The sequence below is a fragment of the Carcharodon carcharias genome, chromosome 21 (genome assembly GCF_017639515.1).
Source record: "Carcharodon carcharias isolate sCarCar2 chromosome 21, sCarCar2.pri, whole genome shotgun sequence".
NCBI classification, from domain to species: Eukaryota; Metazoa; Chordata; class Chondrichthyes; order Lamniformes; family Lamnidae; genus Carcharodon; species Carcharodon carcharias.
The window spans coordinates 31,294,948-31,312,970 of NC_054487.1; the positions used below are offsets into that span (position 1 = coordinate 31,294,948).

At 41.5% G+C, this 18,023-nt stretch overlaps 1 protein-coding gene across 7 annotated transcripts in view; it reads left to right on the top strand.

The window, feature by feature from the left end:
• LOC121292921 (protein FAM118A-like) overlaps positions 1-18,023 on the top strand; it is a 77,597-nt gene that overhangs the window by 20,641 nt on the left and 38,933 nt on the right. For 5 of the 7 annotated variants that reach the window (XR_005946377.1, XR_005946378.1, XM_041215417.1 and 2 more), the window contains 3 exons: positions 4,604-4,856; positions 11,076-11,297; positions 16,054-16,182. Coding sequence is in view for 5 of the 7 variants with exons in the window: in XM_041215417.1 (XP_041071351.1) it covers positions 4,604-4,856; positions 11,076-11,297; positions 16,054-16,182 (604 nt within the window). In the remaining 2 variants the exon portion in view is untranslated. Of the gene's footprint in view, positions 1-1,644; positions 1,745-4,603; positions 4,857-11,075; positions 11,298-16,053; positions 16,183-18,023 lie in introns of all 7 variants that reach the window. The other 2 variants (XM_041215418.1, XM_041215419.1) reach the window with 2 other exon arrangements.

An 18,023-nucleotide genomic window follows, 5' to 3' on the forward strand; every position in this document is an offset into this window, starting at 1 on the left:
GACTGAATATTGAATTCAACAACCTTAGGTCTTGAGTTCCCTCCTCCATCCCCACCCCCTTTCTGTTTCCCTCTTCCTTTTGTTTTTTTCCAATAAATTATATAGATTTTTCTTTTCCCACCTATTTCCATTATTTTAAAATATTTTTAAATCTTTTATGCTCTCCCCACCCCCACTAGAGTTATACCTTGAGTGCCCTACCATCCATTCTTAATTAACACATTCGTTTAGATAATATCACCAACTTTAACACCTCTGTGTTCTTTTGTTCTATTGTTTGTGACATCTTTTGATGATCTGCTTCTATCACTGCTTGTTTGTCCCTACAACCACACCAACCCCCTCCACTTCTCTCTCTCTCTCTCTCTCTCTCTTTCCCCCCCCGCCCCAACACACACCTTAAACCAGCTTATATTTCAACTCTTTCTTGGACTTGAACTCAAGTTCTGTCGAAGGGTCATGAGGACTTGAAACGTCAATTCTTTTCTTCTCCGCCGATGCTGCCAGACCTGCTGAGTTTTTTCAGGTAATTCTGTTTTTGTTTTGGATTTCCAGCATCCGCAGTTTTTTTGTTTGAAACTGTGGCAGTTGATCTGACTTTCCAGAAGCTAGAACTTCCATGATGGGAGAAAGCATGTAGAGATGAATTAGTCTTCAATGTACAGATACAGAAGTTCCAATGTTCCAGTCATTCACAATGGAGATGGGGGCTAGGCATTTCACCTGGATGGAATTCTTTGTGCTTCCTTTGAACTACTTGGATGCAGTGACTTTTGTGTCAGCTGACCATTTGGCAAAATTTTCCTTGTTTATTACTATGGGCTTGAAGTGGAAATTTGAAATCATGATGCATAAGTTTTGGCTCATTAAGGTAGATTTACAATTTTCTTTAAATATGCCACAATGCCATTGAAGCAAGCAAAATAAGTTTTGTGTACATCCAAAACTAATTATTGGAAATGACCGTGAGGTGATATCAACAGACTTTCAAGAATTTTTGTCTAATTACTGAGAGAGTTTGGAACCTAGAGCCTGCATTTTATTCCTGCCTTTTAGTTTGAGGGAATGGAATAATGTGGATGTGAATATACTTTGTATATGGATAATTTACATGCTTCTTCCCACCCCTGCTGATATTTGGTATGCACTGCCCATAATTTTTCAGACTATTCACTTCAAATGATCAAAAATTTATGTGCACTACATAAGATTTGTGATTAATGAGGCTGCTTATTGGTGTCATGGCTTTGGAAAATTATTCCTAATCTCCAGCAGCAAATCAGAGAAAATGTTAAAATTGTCTTGTGTGCTGATTTACTCTGAACTTTTACATGAGATGCCCCTAAGTAGATAGTTTGGTTTGAAGGCTCATGGTGGGGAGAGCACAATCTTCCACACCTTTGTTATTTCTACAGTTAGGTACAGGGTTATTGGAAATCAATTTAAAGCATTGGCATTGATTGTGTTAAACAGCTTACAAACCTATTTCTTGCCATTTTGAGGTTGCCATTAAGATGTTTTACTACTTTAAAGTTGCTAGTTGTGGGTTCAAAACCCATTACAGAGACTTGAGCACATAATCATGGCTGGCACTTCAGTGCAGTACAGGAGGAGTGCTGTAATGTCGGAGGTGCTGTTTTTCAGATGAGATGTTAGACTGAGGCTCCAACCATTCCTTTCAGATGAACACAGATGATCCCATGGCACTATTTTCAGGAGAGTTCCCCCCTAGTGTCTTGACCAGGTATATCTTTCAACCAATATTCCTAAAACAGGTGATTTATTTGTCACATTTCTGCTTGTGGAACTCTCCTTTGTTCGAATAGGCATTCCCTATGTTACAACAGCTCAAAAGCACTTAATTGGCTGTAAAGTGTTTTGGGATGCCCTGAGATCTTGAAAAAACACTGCATATTTCAAGTGATTTTGAATTAAGAGGACTAAGGATCGATGAACTAACTTGAGTTTAATGCCTTTCTCATCCAAAGTTATCTTGTGATTTTGATGATGAAGATCTTAAGTTTAATACTGTGGGGGACAGGGAGCTAATATAGGCCAGCATTGACAGGAGTGTTGGGACAGCAAACAGTGCTGGAATGCCCTTGGATGGTTGAATTTGGACAAGGTTGAACCGACAAGTAGCAAAGCTTAGATAAAAATTCCTGCGGAAAAGGGATAGTGGCAGAGGCAGGTAAAACTCTAGAGATGGAAAAATGTCGCTTTGGTAATGGAGTTTGAACCTCAGTTTTGGTCAGCCTGAGCAGGTGTCTCAAGAAGGGGTCAGAGTCGATGTCAAGGGAATCGTGTTTATAGCAAGGGCTGAAAATTATGACTTTGCCAGATGGCAGGGCAGGGACACAAATCAGTGGCAAAGGAACAGTTTATATGGGAACTGAAAGTGGTGGCTTAAGGTTTTGCTAGGTCAGATCGACAATTGGGCATGAAATAAGTAAGCATTACCTGAAGGACATGTGCTTAACAAGTTTGTCACGTTTTCTGCTTGAGATACAGGCACACGACAAAAACACTTTGTATTTTTTTCCTGTTATATAAAACTCAACCACTCATGTTTTGTCATGCATTCAGTCTCAAATCATCCTTACTAGCTTCCATGAGCTCATTGTCCTTTAATGTATCCAATTGAATATCCTCAACCTGGTCCATAAACTTCTTCATTGCCATGTTTCAATCAATCCTTGTAAATTCCTACATTCCTATCACCCCTCCCAAATGTTTCGCTCCCCTGATTGTGACTTTTTGTTAATTCATTTTTCCTGTTTGCCCCACCATTTGTAGTCTTTTACTTTTCGGCCTCTTTTACAAAAATGTTTTCAAAACCCAACATTTCATCGATTGTTCGCTAAAAACTGAAATCCTGATGAATATGTTAGCAACATATTAATTTCCTTATTTCTCTGCTCCTGGCTGAGTAATACTTCCAGTCATTATTAGTGAAGCATATTTGGATGCTTTCAATGTCTAAGCTACTGCATAATTGTTGCCATGAACACAGCATCTGGATTTATAAAAGTAAAATTAACACTGTGGAACGTGTGTTTTTTCTTGACTTTCAAATTATTGCATTGAAGTAGCTTTAAGATATGTCAAGCGTAGTCAAATGACAAGCATTTTTTTTGCACCGTGACCCTTATAAACCTTAAACGTTAGTTGCTTTAATTTTCTCAAACAAAATCCAAGTTTCAAGATAATGGTAACATACAAATAAGATCTCCATTTGAAGTGCCTACTGTTAAACATCTAGAAATGAGGATTAATACACCAACAGTAACATAACATAATTTAATTATGTTCCTCTAATTTAAGGTGACCTTCAGTGTCAAATTAGTAAATATTTAAGCTCTTCAACAAGAAGAAAAAATGAATCCCTGTCGAAAATTAAACTGGATTATTTATACCAAAGCTATTGATTTCAAAATGTATCGTCTAGACTGGGGTTTTCATCAAGTCTCAAACAAAATTGGAGGCTTATCGATAGATAAACTGGGCAGAGTAATGCACAAGAGGTTTCCATTTATAATGTATGCTAACAAAAAACTGAAGCAACAGTCAGATTGTGGTTATTATTTTAAGCTGATAAAATTTTTAAAGTAATAATGGACCACATTGTTATGGCACAGCTGATGGTAAATGCTGAGTTGTTCAAATCCGAGGGAAGTGTGAAACAACTGCCACATCTTGTTTTTCAATTTGCATAAATTTCGAGATGCGTGCCTTGAATTCAGTAGTAGCAAGCTCACCAAGTCTTAAGTTTTTACAAAACTAGATGAAACATTTATTAATAAGAGATGATTTTTAAGCACATACACATGTCTACAAATTACTACTATAATCATTTCTAAATCCCTTACTTAATGTGACTCCCAGTTGCACCTTCGTTAAGGCAACAGTAAGGCACATAGATTTTAAAAGACCCAGGCAAAGAAATGTGATACCTTGACATTCCAATTCCAAGTGAGTCATCTTAACTTCAGTACTTTGTAGAGAGCAGCTTAAGGTGTAGGTGTTGAAGGCTTTTCACACTTGCTAAATTCTAAAATGCCTACCCTAACACATGGCCTTCGTTCCTGTATACATATTTTCCCCTTTGAATGCAAATTCCCATTGTTTTGCTATGTCTTTGGACATTACCTTCCTGATAATAACAATCTCTCAAAGTACTAAGTTTTACCAGTAATCTTTGGAAAAAATAAACACATTGTGTCTGAACTTCACACAGTTAAGTGACACATTTCACTCCTTTTGAAATCAATCTAGCCTGGTTTATTTAAAAATGCAAATGTCCTTTCAGTGCTGGTTACATTCTAAACTTCCTCCATGTTCACATCAAAGCCTTCAGGCCAGCTGCCTTTATTCCAATTTAGCCACACACACACACACACACACACACACACACACACACACACACACACACACCACTATTTTACAATAAATTAAATATAATACATTATTATATATTCCTGACATAAATAGTTTTATGCCGTGGGTGACGGAATACTTATTTCTGTATTTTGAGCTTCAGCGAATGAGGAACACAATGGAAGTTGTTTTGAATTTAACTTTCTTTGTTGCCTACATTCTGAAGGAAATTCCTGAAAAGTCTGACCCGAAAGGAGCCTTGTGAGTTGCTGTTGGTGATTGGAACAGGAGTGAGTGCTGCTGTTGCTCCACATGTACCTGCGCTGTGCTCATGGCGAAGTTGTATCGAAGCAGTAATCAATGCAGCTGAAGATCTGGAGGTGCTTCATCCTTCTGATATTATGGAGTTCCGACATAAAGTAACAGAAGATCGTGACCTTCTTGTGCTTGCCCATGATCTAATCCGGAAAATGTCACCGGTAAAACTCAATATTGTTTTGAGCTGCAAAGTAAAATGTTCACATGTTTCAGACAAATGCCTGCAAGCTTAGATGCACAACTGATATTTACATATTTGGTGTTTGAGCAAAAGAATAAACCAAAGAGTTGCAATTTGCAGATGCTTCAAACATTTCGAAAAACAGGTCAGTTTTTTTTTTGGATTTCAGAACTTTTTGAAACTATTTGAGAACAGCTAACCCAAAATTACTAGATGCATTTAAATTTCATTTTGTGTGAATTATGTGTTGATCAAGGGCTGATGGGAAGCAAAATAGTTCAGATAGTTTTGATCTCCAGTGTCAGGATTATACATTTTGGTGTAGTACAGCTTCACATTGTGAGCTTTTGTCAAATTAGAACCGCACCTCTTAGCCACTCCATTCATCATACAGTCTCTTTTTTGATGCTCAGTGCTGGTTACTATTGTAGAAATATCCTGGAATGCAAAAATAAGCCTTGACTTTTCTTCCCCCCCAACAGACCCTGTTCTTAAACTATCCTTCCCTGCCCCTTCCACCCCCACCTCCAGCAACAAGTGTGAGGTGCTCATAGACTACTTTGTCACTAAGATTGAGACCACCCATTCAGTTGCCTCTGCAACTTCCTTCCTTTCTCTCAGCCTAACAAGCCAGAGTTCCCTTAAGGTCCTCTACAACTCGAGCCCAGAACTGACATTTTTGCAGGGCTTCTGATATTTCCTCCTACTTAACCTCAGAACTGAACATCAAACTATCATCGGGGTCTGTTAATGATCTCATCTGCTCTGTAGATCTCACTTCCACGATCTCTAGCCTCATCATTCCATAATCTTGAAGAGCCTGTTTCTACCCCCTTCCCAAGATCCACAAACAAGACTGTTCTGGTAGACCTACCATTTCAGCCTTTTCCCATTCTACTGAACTGCTTGCTTCCTATCCTGACTTTATCTTTTGTCTCCCCTTGTACAATCTCTTCCCACCTACATCTATGACTCTTTCAGTGCTCTCTGTTTAGAACCAGTAGTTGCTGGTCAAAATACACTGTGACTCTTCCAATGCTGTCTGTTTAGAACCAGCAATTTGCTGGTTCTAACCATCTCCCTTTTACTATGGACGTCCAATCTCTCCATCCTCCACCAGGACAGTCTGTGGGCTCTATGCTTCTTCCTTGAATGGAGAGCCAACCTGTCTCCATCCATCACCACCTTCCTTCACCTGGCTAAACTTGTTCCCCTATTGAATAACTTCTACTTTAATTCCACTCAGTTCCTCCAAATTAAAGTGTTGCAATGGGTATCCGCATGGGTCCTAGTTAGCCCTGCCTTTTGTAGAATATGTTGGAATATTTTTTGTTCTGGTCCTACTCAGGATCCTCCCTTTTTTCACGGTACTATATCAGTGTCACTTCCTGTTCTTGTTCTGAACCAGAAAACTTCTTCAACTAGGCTTCCAATTTCCACCCTTCTCTCACCCTTAAATGTTCAATGTCTGTTTCTTCTCTTCCTTTCCCGGACATCATCTGTCTCCATTTCTAGGCATAGGCTATTGACCAATATTTATTATAAAGCCCATTGACTCCCACAGCTATCTTGACTCATTTCCTCACACTGTGCTTCCTGTAAGGACTCTTTCATTCTCCCTGTTTCTCCATCTCTGTCACATCTGTTCTGAAGGTGCAACCTTCCACACAAATGCTTCTGATACGTCTTTCTTTTCATCAACTGAGGATTGCCGTCAACCGCATGCGTCCCGTTTCCTGCACTTTTTTGCTCTCACCCTTTCTGCTCCCTCCCAGAAAGATGTTAGGGTTTCCCTTGTCCTCATCTTCTACCCCACCAGCCTCTATATTCAAAGATCATTCTCCACCATTTCCACCAGCTCTAGCTTGATTCCATCACCAAATATGTCTTTTCTCTTTCCTCTCCTTTCAGAATTTTGAATGGACCAGTGTCTCTGTGATATCCTGTTCTAATCTTCATCACCCCAACACCCCTCTTCGCTTCCCAGGGCACTATCCATGCAAGCGTGGGAGTTGTACCAACTGTCCTTTTATCTCCTTTCTCCTCTATCCAAAGCTCCAAAAATTTCTTCTGGGTGAAACAGAAATTTATGTGTACTTCATTCAATTCGGTATATGGAATTTGATGCTCACAGTGTAGCCTGCTCTATAATGGGAGGACGGAACGCAGATTGTGTTACTGCTTTGCAGACCACCTCCTTTCACTCAGCAGGCATGACCCCAAATTTCTAGCTGTCTGGCATTTTAATTCTGCACTTTGACACTGACCCACTGTTCTTCGTCTCTTCCAGCATTCCATTGAAGCTCAACATAAGTTTAAGGAACGGCAGCTCAAATTTCAATTAGGCATCCTTCAGCCTTCTGGACTCAACATATGAGTTCAACAATTTCAGACTGTAATCTGTGCCCCTATTTTGTTTCCTTTTTCTTTGCAGGTTTTGGTTTTGCTCTCATTTCCTCCTAGTTTTTGCTTTCAGACAGGTGTTGTTAATCATTCTGCCCTTCACATCACCTCTAAAGACATCTTTTATTTCTTTACTTGTCCTATTACCATTCCCTTTGGCCTTGCACTACCAACTCTTGACATTTAATGTATCCTGTCTTTCACCCTATCACAGACCTTCCCTTTTGGTTTTTTTTTCACCCTTCCTCCTTTCACTTGCTTAAGACCTATTACATTTCTGATATTTCCCAGTTCTGACAGAAGGTCATCAGTTCTGACAGAAGGCGTTAACACTGTTTCTCCAAATGTTCTACCTGACTTGTTGTCTATTTCCAGCATTTTCTGTTTTTATTTGCATCTTTGCCTTATTTTTCTCCTATCTCTCCTCTGGGCTTCTACAGTGCATGGCACTTCCTGTCTGCTCCCTTCACCCTCCTCCCACTAAACTCCTGCCTAGTTTCCTTCCTACCCCCACGTTAGTTGATATTGTTACTCTACTCAGTTACTGTCTGTTTTCCCTGAAATCTGATATTATAACCCCATCCTCAAAAATCTCTTTCTCTTTGCCCTCCCCAGCACCCTATAACCTTACTGCTCTGGTATGGTCCCCTGGCTTCCCATACTCTCCCTAATCCTGTGATGCACTGCCCTCTAGGCTCCCCATCTCTTCCACTCTGGCGCATGCTCTTGCCCTTTTTCCCCTGCTCTGATGTGCACTCTTGACCCCCCCCCACTCTGGCGCATGTAGTTAGCCCTAACTCCGCTGCTCTGGTGCCCTCCCTTGGCTCTCTACCCCTTTCCCAGTCTGACTCTGTTGATTATTCTCTGCTGTCTCCCTGTTGCTCTGTTGTACTCTCATCCCTGCTCCCACCTCTGCCATGTGTTCTAGGTCTCTTTCCCTGAGAGGATATTGGGGCAAAAGTCTTCTAAGAAGTGTTGCAAAAATTCACGGGAAGTAGGCAAAAAATGCATGCTAATCTAAGATTTTTCCTGAGCTACCGGTCAATGTCTCATGACATTGTGCTTTTGAAAAGTGTAAAATACTCTTTTTTTGTATTATATGGACACAATATATAGAACAGATTTTTGTTTCTTCATTAATCTTTTTGGCAAAATGTTAAATTAAAACTTCTGGATACCATGTTGAATGATATTCTGAGCAATAGATAAAATATGAAAGGCAGTAATGAGTTGGATGAAAGTAGGTGATTGGCAGATATTGTTTATCACTGAAGAAGTGTGGCAATGCACATTGGTGCTAAAAACTATCAATTGTTGATAACTGAGTATTGCTGCAGAATGTGGATCAGTGGTGGTGATCCAAGCTGTATGTTGTAGTTAATCAAAAGTAATGTGGATTATCACTATATATGGCACTTAAACCAATGGTGAGTACTTGGTTTAAAAAAAATATAGGTAAGTAAAACAAATTATCACTGAAAGTTTGGAAATACTTTACATGCTATGTTATAGTTTTGAAAACTGTAGTTCAGAAAAGCTTTCATTATTGGAAAAAAAAGAAAGTTGAGTTGAGTCCCTAAATGTGCAATTGCTTCCCAAATCTTTTCCCATTTTTCCTGGAACTCCATGTTTGAATCGTTTCCATCAGGTTTCTGCTGCTACCACAATGTTGAAACAGCATGTGAAAAGTCACAAATGACATCCTATGTAACTGTGACTAAGGTAAACTTTCCATCCTTGTCCTTCTTGACCTGCCTCTGACACAATTGACCACACCAGCCTCCTCCAATGCCTCCTCACTACTGTCCACCTTGTGGTGTGGGGGGCGGGGGCGCTGTTCTCACCTGCTTCCATTCTCGCTTATCTAACTGGAGCAAGAGAATTAGTTGCAGTGACTTTTCTTCCTGCTCCTGCATTGTTACCTCTAATGTGCCCTGAGGATTTATCCTTGCCGCTGCCCACTCCTATTTTTTATCTATATGCTGCCCCTCAATGACATCAAACAGAACATTAATTTTCACGAATACTCTGACACCAACCAGCTCTTCCTCACCACGACAACTCACAGCTCCTCCACTGTTGCTAAATTATCGGACTGCTTATCCGACATCCTGTTTTGGAAGTGCAGAAATTTCCTCCAATTAAGTAGTGGGAAGACTGAAGCCATTGTTTTCGAGCTCGTTCTCTAAACTCTTCCATAGCTACAACTCCATCTCTCTCCCTGCCTACAGTCTGAAATTAAGCCTGTCTGTTCACAACTTTGGTGTCATATTTGATCCCAAGATAAGCTTCCAACTACATATTTCCACCTCCATAACATTGCTTGACTTTGTCCCTGTCCCAACTCATCTACTGCTGAAACCCTCATTCATACTTTTGCTATCTGTAGAGTCAACTATTCCAACGCATTCCTGGCTGAACTCCCATATCCTACACCCTGTAAACTTGACGTTATCCAAACTCAGCTGCCCATGTCTTAACTTGTGGCAAGTCTCATTCCTCTATCACCCTTGTGCTTGCTGACCCACATTAGCTCTTGGTCAAGCAATGTCTCGATTTTAACATTTCAAATTCCTCCATGGCCTCACCCCTCCGTATATCTGTAATCTCCTCCAGCCCAACAACCCTCTTGAGATATCTGCATTCTTCCAATCCTGGCCTCTTGTGCAACCCTGCTTTTAATTGCTCTACCTTTTGTGGCCGTGCCTTCAGTTGCCTAGGCCCTAGACTCTGGAATGCCTTCCCTATCTCTCTACCTTTCTTTTCTCCTTTAAGATGCTCCTTAAAACTTAGCTTTGACCAAGTTTGTAGTCTGACCTAGTTCTCCTTATGTGGCTCAGTATCATACTTTATCTTATAATGCTTCTGTGAAGTGCCTTGGGACATTTCATTACATTATAGGTGCTATGTAAATATAAATTCCTGTAAAGGTCATTTTTGTTTTTTTGAGCCCCTAAGACAAAATTAAGTGTTTTATATCTTATCTCATAAGGGATTGCATGAGGTGTTGGGGATAAGTGATTGATTTTCAGTATCTAAAAAAAAGGAAGTATTTTGATATGTAGAAGGTGCAGGAAAAAATATAAGTAGAAGTAGCTAATGATCACGATAAGGAATGCTGCTAATAGGATGCATGGCAAATCAAGGACAGAGAGTAGAGATTTTAGAGGCAATTCGTGTTTGATAAATTTAAGTTGTTTGAAGAGGTGGCTGATGTGGAGAATACATTAGATGTAATATGTATGGATTTTGAAAAGATGTACTTTCAGGATATGGCACCACAAAGAACCTTTTTAGTAAGATTCAAGCACATACTGGAAGAGAAAATGTTATACTTGGATGGAATGTTGTTGACTGACAGAAAATAGAGTAGAGATTCGCACTGGCAATGAGTTGGAAGTGCTGCATCCCTCAAATCAGTGCTGGATTTGGTTTTGTTCTTCATATATGTATAGACTATTTGGACTTGAGTATAGGGAACATAATCTTGAAATTTGTTAAATTTGTGTCATCACCAATCAGACAAAACAAACAGTTAAATTAATGTTAATTGACTTTTTATACTTACTGGCTCTTTAGTTGCACTACAATGTATTCTGTACATTACTGTATAAAATTAGACGGCCAAGTTCCTGTGAATTTTAAAAGCAAAGACTTGAAGATAATTCTTGAAACTTAGTTCTTACTCTTGTCTGCCCCATACGAAATAAGCAACTATCTGTCATTTGTGAGCATTGATGTGGTGTACTTTGGCTCAGTTTCCTGCAGTGTTATTTTTTTTCTATTTTCTTTATAGCGCACTGGAGATACAAAGCCAAATTTCTTCCAGGATTGTCTGATGGAAGTGTTTGATAATCTTAACTGTCACATTCAGAATCCCATGCTCTTGGATGCTATTCTCCAACTTATGGATCGGGGAACAATGGTTCTCACCACAAACTATGATAACCTGCTTGAGATCTTTGGCCAACAGCAAGGCAAACCAATGGAATCTGTAGATTTGAAGTGCAAGGACAAGGTTTGTAAAATGAAAATTATGGGATTGTCTTTACTAGCCACAAAATCACATCTTTAAACGTATCTTTCAGTGAGAGCTACAGGAAGTGACCGAAAATATACATATATACAAATTAGGAGGAGTAGTAGGCCACTCAGCCCCTTGAGCCTTCTCCACCATTCAATAAGATCATGGCTGATCTGAATATAACCTCAACCCCATTTTCCTGCCAACCTCTGATAACCTATCATCCCCTTGCTAATCAAGAATCTATCTGGCTATGCCTTGACAATATTCAAAGACTACTTCCATTGTCTTTTGAGGAAGAGAATTCCAAAGACTCTCAACCCTCTGAGAAAAAAAAATTCTCCTCATCTCTGCCTTAAATGAGCAGCCCTTTATTTTTAAAATAGGGATCCCGAGTTCTACTGGAGAGGAACACAGTTAACATTTCGACTCTTCAACAGAACTAAGTAAAAATAGAAGAGAGGTGAAATATAAGCTGGTTTAAGGGAGGGATGGGACAGTTAGAGCTGGATAGAGGGCCAGTGATAGGTGGAGATAACCAAAAGATGTCACAGACAAAAAGACAAAGAGGTGTTGAAGGTGGTGATATTATCTAAGGAATGTGCTAATTAAGGATAGAAAGCAGTACAAGCAAGGTACAGATAGCCTTAGTGGGGGTGGAGTGGGGTGAAGGAATCAAAATAGGCTAAAATGCAGAGATAAAACAATAGATGGAAATACATTTAAAAATAATGGAAATAGGTGGGAAAAGAAAAATCTATATGAATTATTGGAATAAAAAGGGGGGATCGGAAATGGGGTGGGGATGGAGGAGAGAGTTCATGATCTAAAATTTTTGAACTCAATGTTCAGTCTGGAAGGCTGTTAAGTGCCTAATTGGAAGATGAGGTGCTGATCCTCCAGTTTGCGTTGAGCTTCCCTGGAACAATGTAGCAGGCCAAGGACAGACATGTGGACATGAGATCCCCAGTTATGCCTGTCTCTTTATGTGGTATGTGGAACATTCCTTGTTCTAGTCCTACTCCGGGCCCCTCCCCCAACTCTTTCTCCGGTACATCGATGATTGCTTCGGGGCTGCTTCATGCTCTCGACTGGACCTGGAAAAATTTATTAATTTTGCTTCCAATTTCCACCCCTCCATCATTTTCACATGGTCCATCTCTGACACTTCCCTTCCCTTCCTTGAACTCTCTGTCTCAATTTCTGGTGATAGACTGTCCACCAGTATCCATTACAAGCCTCCTGTCTCCCACAGCTACCTCAACTACAGCTCCTCACACCCAGCTTCCTGTAAGGACTCCATCCCATTCTCTCAGTTCCTTTGCCTCCATCGCATCTGTTCTGATGATGTCACTTTCAAAAACAGTTCCTCTGACATGTCTTCCTTCTTCCTTAACCAAGGTTTTCCACCCATGGTGGTTGACAGGGCCCTCATCCGTGTCTAGCCCATCTCCCGGGCATCCGCCCTCACACCTTCCTCTACCTCCCAGAAACGTGTCCCCATTTATCACCCCACCAGCCTCAGCATTCAAAGGATTATCCTCCGCCATTTCTGCCAACTCCAGCATGATGCCACCATCAAACACATCTTCCCTTCACCCCCCCCCGGCGGCATTCCGCAGGGATCGTTCCCTCCGGGACACCCTGGTCCACTCCTCCATCACCCCCTACACCTCAACCCCCTCCCACGGCACCTTCCCATGCAACTGCAGAAGGTGCAACACCTGCCCCTTTACTTCCCCTCTCCTCACCATCCAAGGGCCCAAACACTGAAAAGCCAGCATCCAGTGTCAAGAAGCTTGGAGGAGTCCAGCACCAACTTGGCACAGGCTTTTGGACAGACCTTGGAGTCCATTCTTTCCAACATGGAAGTGATGGTCAGTAAGTTTTTCAGGCAGTGGTTCTCCCAAGCTTCTGTACAGTGCTAAAGCTTGGGTAACTTATGGATTCCATATCCAGATCCTAGAACAGCAGCATCAACACTGCCTTATAAGGATCTTGCAAATCAAGTGGGAAGACAAAAGAACAAACATGAGCGTCCTCAAGGTGACAGACATGCCAAGTATAGATGCCTGCTCCATTAACATCAGCTCATTGGAAGTGGGTGCCCACTCATGACCTGAATGGCAACTCACCATCAAAAATGATGTCAAGACCTTCCAATCAACAAGAGCAGCTGCGGAGAGATATTGCCAGCAACCAATATCCTCAATGTGGGAGAACCCGCAGGGCTAAGATAGAGCTCATAAGCCACCTGTGAACCAACAGCCAACACTGTTATCTTATTTCCACCCTGCCCCATATGCAAGGAAGAATCATCCTCAACATGATGGATTGCCAAAATGATGACGATGGTGGCCACCTTTCTTTGCACACTGTGGACCCAACTATGAAGCAGTGTCTGGTAGCTTAGTTTGCAACTTCCATTGCAGCAAACAGCAGCCACTCAATGTCTGATTGCTGCGTGGAACCTCAGCTTACTGTCATGCAAGGTCAGCTTGTTGCCAATGAAGCAATGGATTGCAGCATTCATAGAGGCTTGCGGGGTGTCAGTGCAGTCCAGCAATCAGCACTCTAATTACTAGGATGACTGAAATGTTGCCCAGAGAGAGTGGCAGTGGCTTCATGGAATACAAATCTACTGCCCTCCTTCGGGAAGGGAGCTTTGGTCCTCCCACCCCACCACTGCCCTTGCTGGTGCCTGTCACCAGCCAACTCAAACTGCTGCTGCACAAACTGAGGTGGTGCAGTCTGCAACTGGGCTGCTTAAGGGCGACCTCCAAGGCCATCTTCAACCTTCCACCAACCATGAGGGTTGCACTGTGTGGAAGCATTAGGATAGGCAAAAGCACACTGAAGATGCGAACATTAGTTTATGTTTCAATGCAGTATGGCACGATTTAGTTGATACATTTGGTTTGAAAACTGTATTTTGGCGTTCTAGCAAGTGGATGCTGTAATAGGCAATGACAAAGGGAAGGTAATGCTTGGGACTGTTGGAGAATGGGGAATTAGGACTATGGTTACTGGTATCTCACTCAAGTTAGCTCTTCGCAGATAGGCTGGCATTTTGTAGATTGCCTGCTCCTTTCCTCTTGCTCCTGCTCCAGATCCTAAGCTGATTACTGTGTATTTGGTGGTGAGGGCTGCCCCCTCTTGATGGCAAAGTTGTGCTGCATGTTGCAGAAGATCATATATTTTGACACCCGCCCTGCTGAATACTGCAGGGGTGCTCCCGAGCAATCTAGGCTGTGAAGTTGATGTTTCAGCATCTAGTCACCTGCTCCATCACATTATGTAAGGCAGGAAGGCAACATGGTTTTCATTGTATGCATGCTGCACATATGTATTGGTTGCACACTGGAATTATGAGCCATGTTGTCAGCAGATAGCCCTTATCGCCCAGTAGCCACCCATTCGTTGCCATGGTGGTCAAATGTATATGGCACAATGGACTAACACAGAATGAAGTTGTGACTGCGATCAGGGCACCAGGCATTGACTTGCATGAGTTGTTCATACACCAGCTGAATGTTGAGGGAGTGGAATTTCTTTTGGTTCTGATGTACAGCAGAGTTGATATGTGGCATTTGCAAAGTGACATGTTTGCAATCAATAACAACCCTGCACTTTAGTGAAGCCTGCGGTCCTAGCAGGTGCTTGCTCTGCCTGCTGGTCTCTGGTGAGAAAGGATGAAATGTGGTTAACTCTCTTTGAATAAAGCACCTTAGTGACCTTTCTTACGCAGTAGCAAATGAAGAGATGTTGCAAATATCTCCAATTCCATCTGTAAGGAAAACTCACCGAAAGGTTCATCACCACAGTCAAATTTGCAGCCATCAGCTTTGCCCTCTTCTGAGGTTGAGGCTGTGGCTGCAGTAGGTGGCAAATTTCAGTGAGAGCATCTTATTGATGTGCAGATGTTTTCCACACTGTTCCTCGCTGAGGTTCCGGGTGGGTAATTGCTTGCTGAGCACCCTTGGGCATGGCTTCCTGCTGTGCGTCCTTCTGCCTCTCCTATTCTTTATTCTTCTAGTGGCTTATCCTGCTCTGTGTGGCCTTTGCTTATTCTTCCAGTCATGCTCTATTACAAGGGGAGAGGAAGCAGTTGGTTTGCGGAAACTTTGAAGTCAGGAAAAAGTCCTTCAGTTAGGAAAAGGTCCTTCGGTACCTGCCATATCACTCTGTGTAGACTTTTACAACTTTGAACAACTGTGGAAATGAAACATTTGTACCAATGTAGCAACAGCCAGAAGAAATCAACCAGCAACTGACCTAAGTAGTTGATCCAGTACTAGTGTGGAGTCCTTTCTGCTGCTTAAGGTGTGTTCAGCTGTTAAACTTTGTGAGGGCATTAGCTGGAGCGCTGAGCTCCCAAGTGGTACGGTTTGGGTCAAATCAATATCACAAACTACTTGAAATTATGTTTTGCTTGCTCTGCATGCATTCAGCAGACGTTAGCTGCACATGTGCTAATGTCTTCACCATGATGGTGTCTGGCATGATTTGAGGCAGTATTGTGTGTTGTTATCAGACACCATTTTGGTCTCTCAATGACATGCTTAGTGCTCAAACAGTGGGCATGACTGGTCCCAAATTTGCACTGTGTTTATATAGCACCCTTGTATTCTCAGGATTTTCTCAATAGCTTTACAACTTTTAAAATTGTCAGTTATGAAGGAAAATGTAGTCAGTGATCCTGCATTATTTTCTCACTGATTTAATTTGCAGACTCTTTGTGCTTTTGTAGGTGGTTCAGTGGGCCAGAGGTCTACAAAAATACAGTGTCCTTCATATACATGGACTATTCACAGATCCCTGTGGCCTGGTGTTGGACCCATCAGGATACAAGGATGTAATGCATGATCAAGATTTGATGGTAGGCATTGAATTAATTTCTAAATTAACATTTTACTGAAAATGTTTTCAAAGGAATATAAATGAACAATGAAACATTTATAAACAAGTGTTAATAATTATGTGAAAGTAACAGCAAGCCGTTGCCGGGCTTTCCTCCAGAAATGGGTAAGGAATTCTTGGTGACAGTATGGCAGATAGCCTCAGTATTATTACCTTGATAAATACAAATGGGAAGGGTATATATGCAATGTGTCTCATTCACAATTATAAACTATCAATTAGTGGTCCTTGTTACATGTTAAATTTTTTCAACACATTTTTACTGATAGTTTCCTTAATACCAACATCATAACAGAAGCCAATTTAATTTTTTAAAATCCTTTGCCATATTTGGGTTAGCAGAGCACAGAACTAATAACCCGATGGCAGTAATTTATTTGTAGGAATATGTAGGATGCCCAGTCCATCTTCTGTCAACCCGGATGACAGATAATTTCCCATCTTGGATCACTTTTATGGGCTAAACTGATGCTTCAGGAATGATTCACACAATTAAAAATATGGACAAAATACACCTTTTTAGTAGTGCCTTACAATAACCCATCAGTTCAGACTACTCTTCCTTGATGCCTAGCTTGGATTCAGCATGTTTTTAATAATATTTGTCCACGGGATATGAATGTTCCTGACTAGCATTTATTGTACTGTCACTAATTGCTCTCTGAAGGTGGTGGTGAGCCGCCTACTTGAACTGCTGTGGTTCATGGGTGTAGGTACAGGCATAGTGCTATTAGAGGGGAGTTCCAGAATTTTGATCCAGCAATTGAAGGAACAGTGATATAGTTCCATGTCAGGGTGGTATGTGACCTACAGGGGAACTAAAGGTGGTGGTATTTCCATGAACATGCAGACCTTATTCTTTGAGGTGGTAGGGGTTTGAAAGGTGCTGTTGGATGAGCCTTACCCAGTTGCTGCAGCGTATCCTGTAGATGGTCCATACAGTTGCCACTGTGTGCTTGTGGTGGAAGAAGTGAATGTTGAAGGTGGTGGATGGAGTGCCAAGCAGGCTGCTTTTTCCTGGATGGTGTCAAACTTCCTGAGTGCTGTTGGAGCTGTATTCATCCAGGCAAGTGGAGAGTGTTTTATCACACTCCTGACTTGTGTCTTGGAGATGGTGGACAGGTTTCAGGGAGTCAGGAGGTGAGATACTCACTGCAGAATTCCTAACCTTTGACCTCCTCTTGTAGCTGATCCAATTAAGTTTCTGATCATTGGTAATTCCCAAGATACTGATAGTGTGGGATTCAGCAATAGTAATGCTGTTAAATGTCAAGGGGAGATGGTTATACCCTCTCTTATTGGAGGTGGTGATTGCCTGGCACTCGTGTGGTGCGAACGCTACTTGCCACTTATCAGCCCAAGCCTGAATGTTGTCCAGGCCTTGCTGCATATGGACACAGACTACTTCAGTACCGGAGGAATTGTGAATGGTAATGAACACTGTGCAATCATCAGCAAACCCTACTTCTGACTTTACGTTGGAGGGAAGGTCATTGAAGCAGCTGAGGAACTTCTTCAGTGATGTATTGGGACTGAGATGATTGACCTCCAACAACCACAACCACCTTCCTTTGTGCTCCAACCTGGTATGGCTCCAGTCTGTTTAGAGATTTCCCCAATTTCCATTGCCTTAAATTTTGCTAGGACTCCTTGATGCCACACTTGGTCAAATGCTGTCTTGATGTCAATCTCATTTCACTTCTAGAATTTAACTCTTTTGTCCATTGGACCAAGACTATGTAGAGCTCAGGATCTGTGGCCCAGACTGAGCATCGGTGAACAGGTTATTGCTGAGTAAGT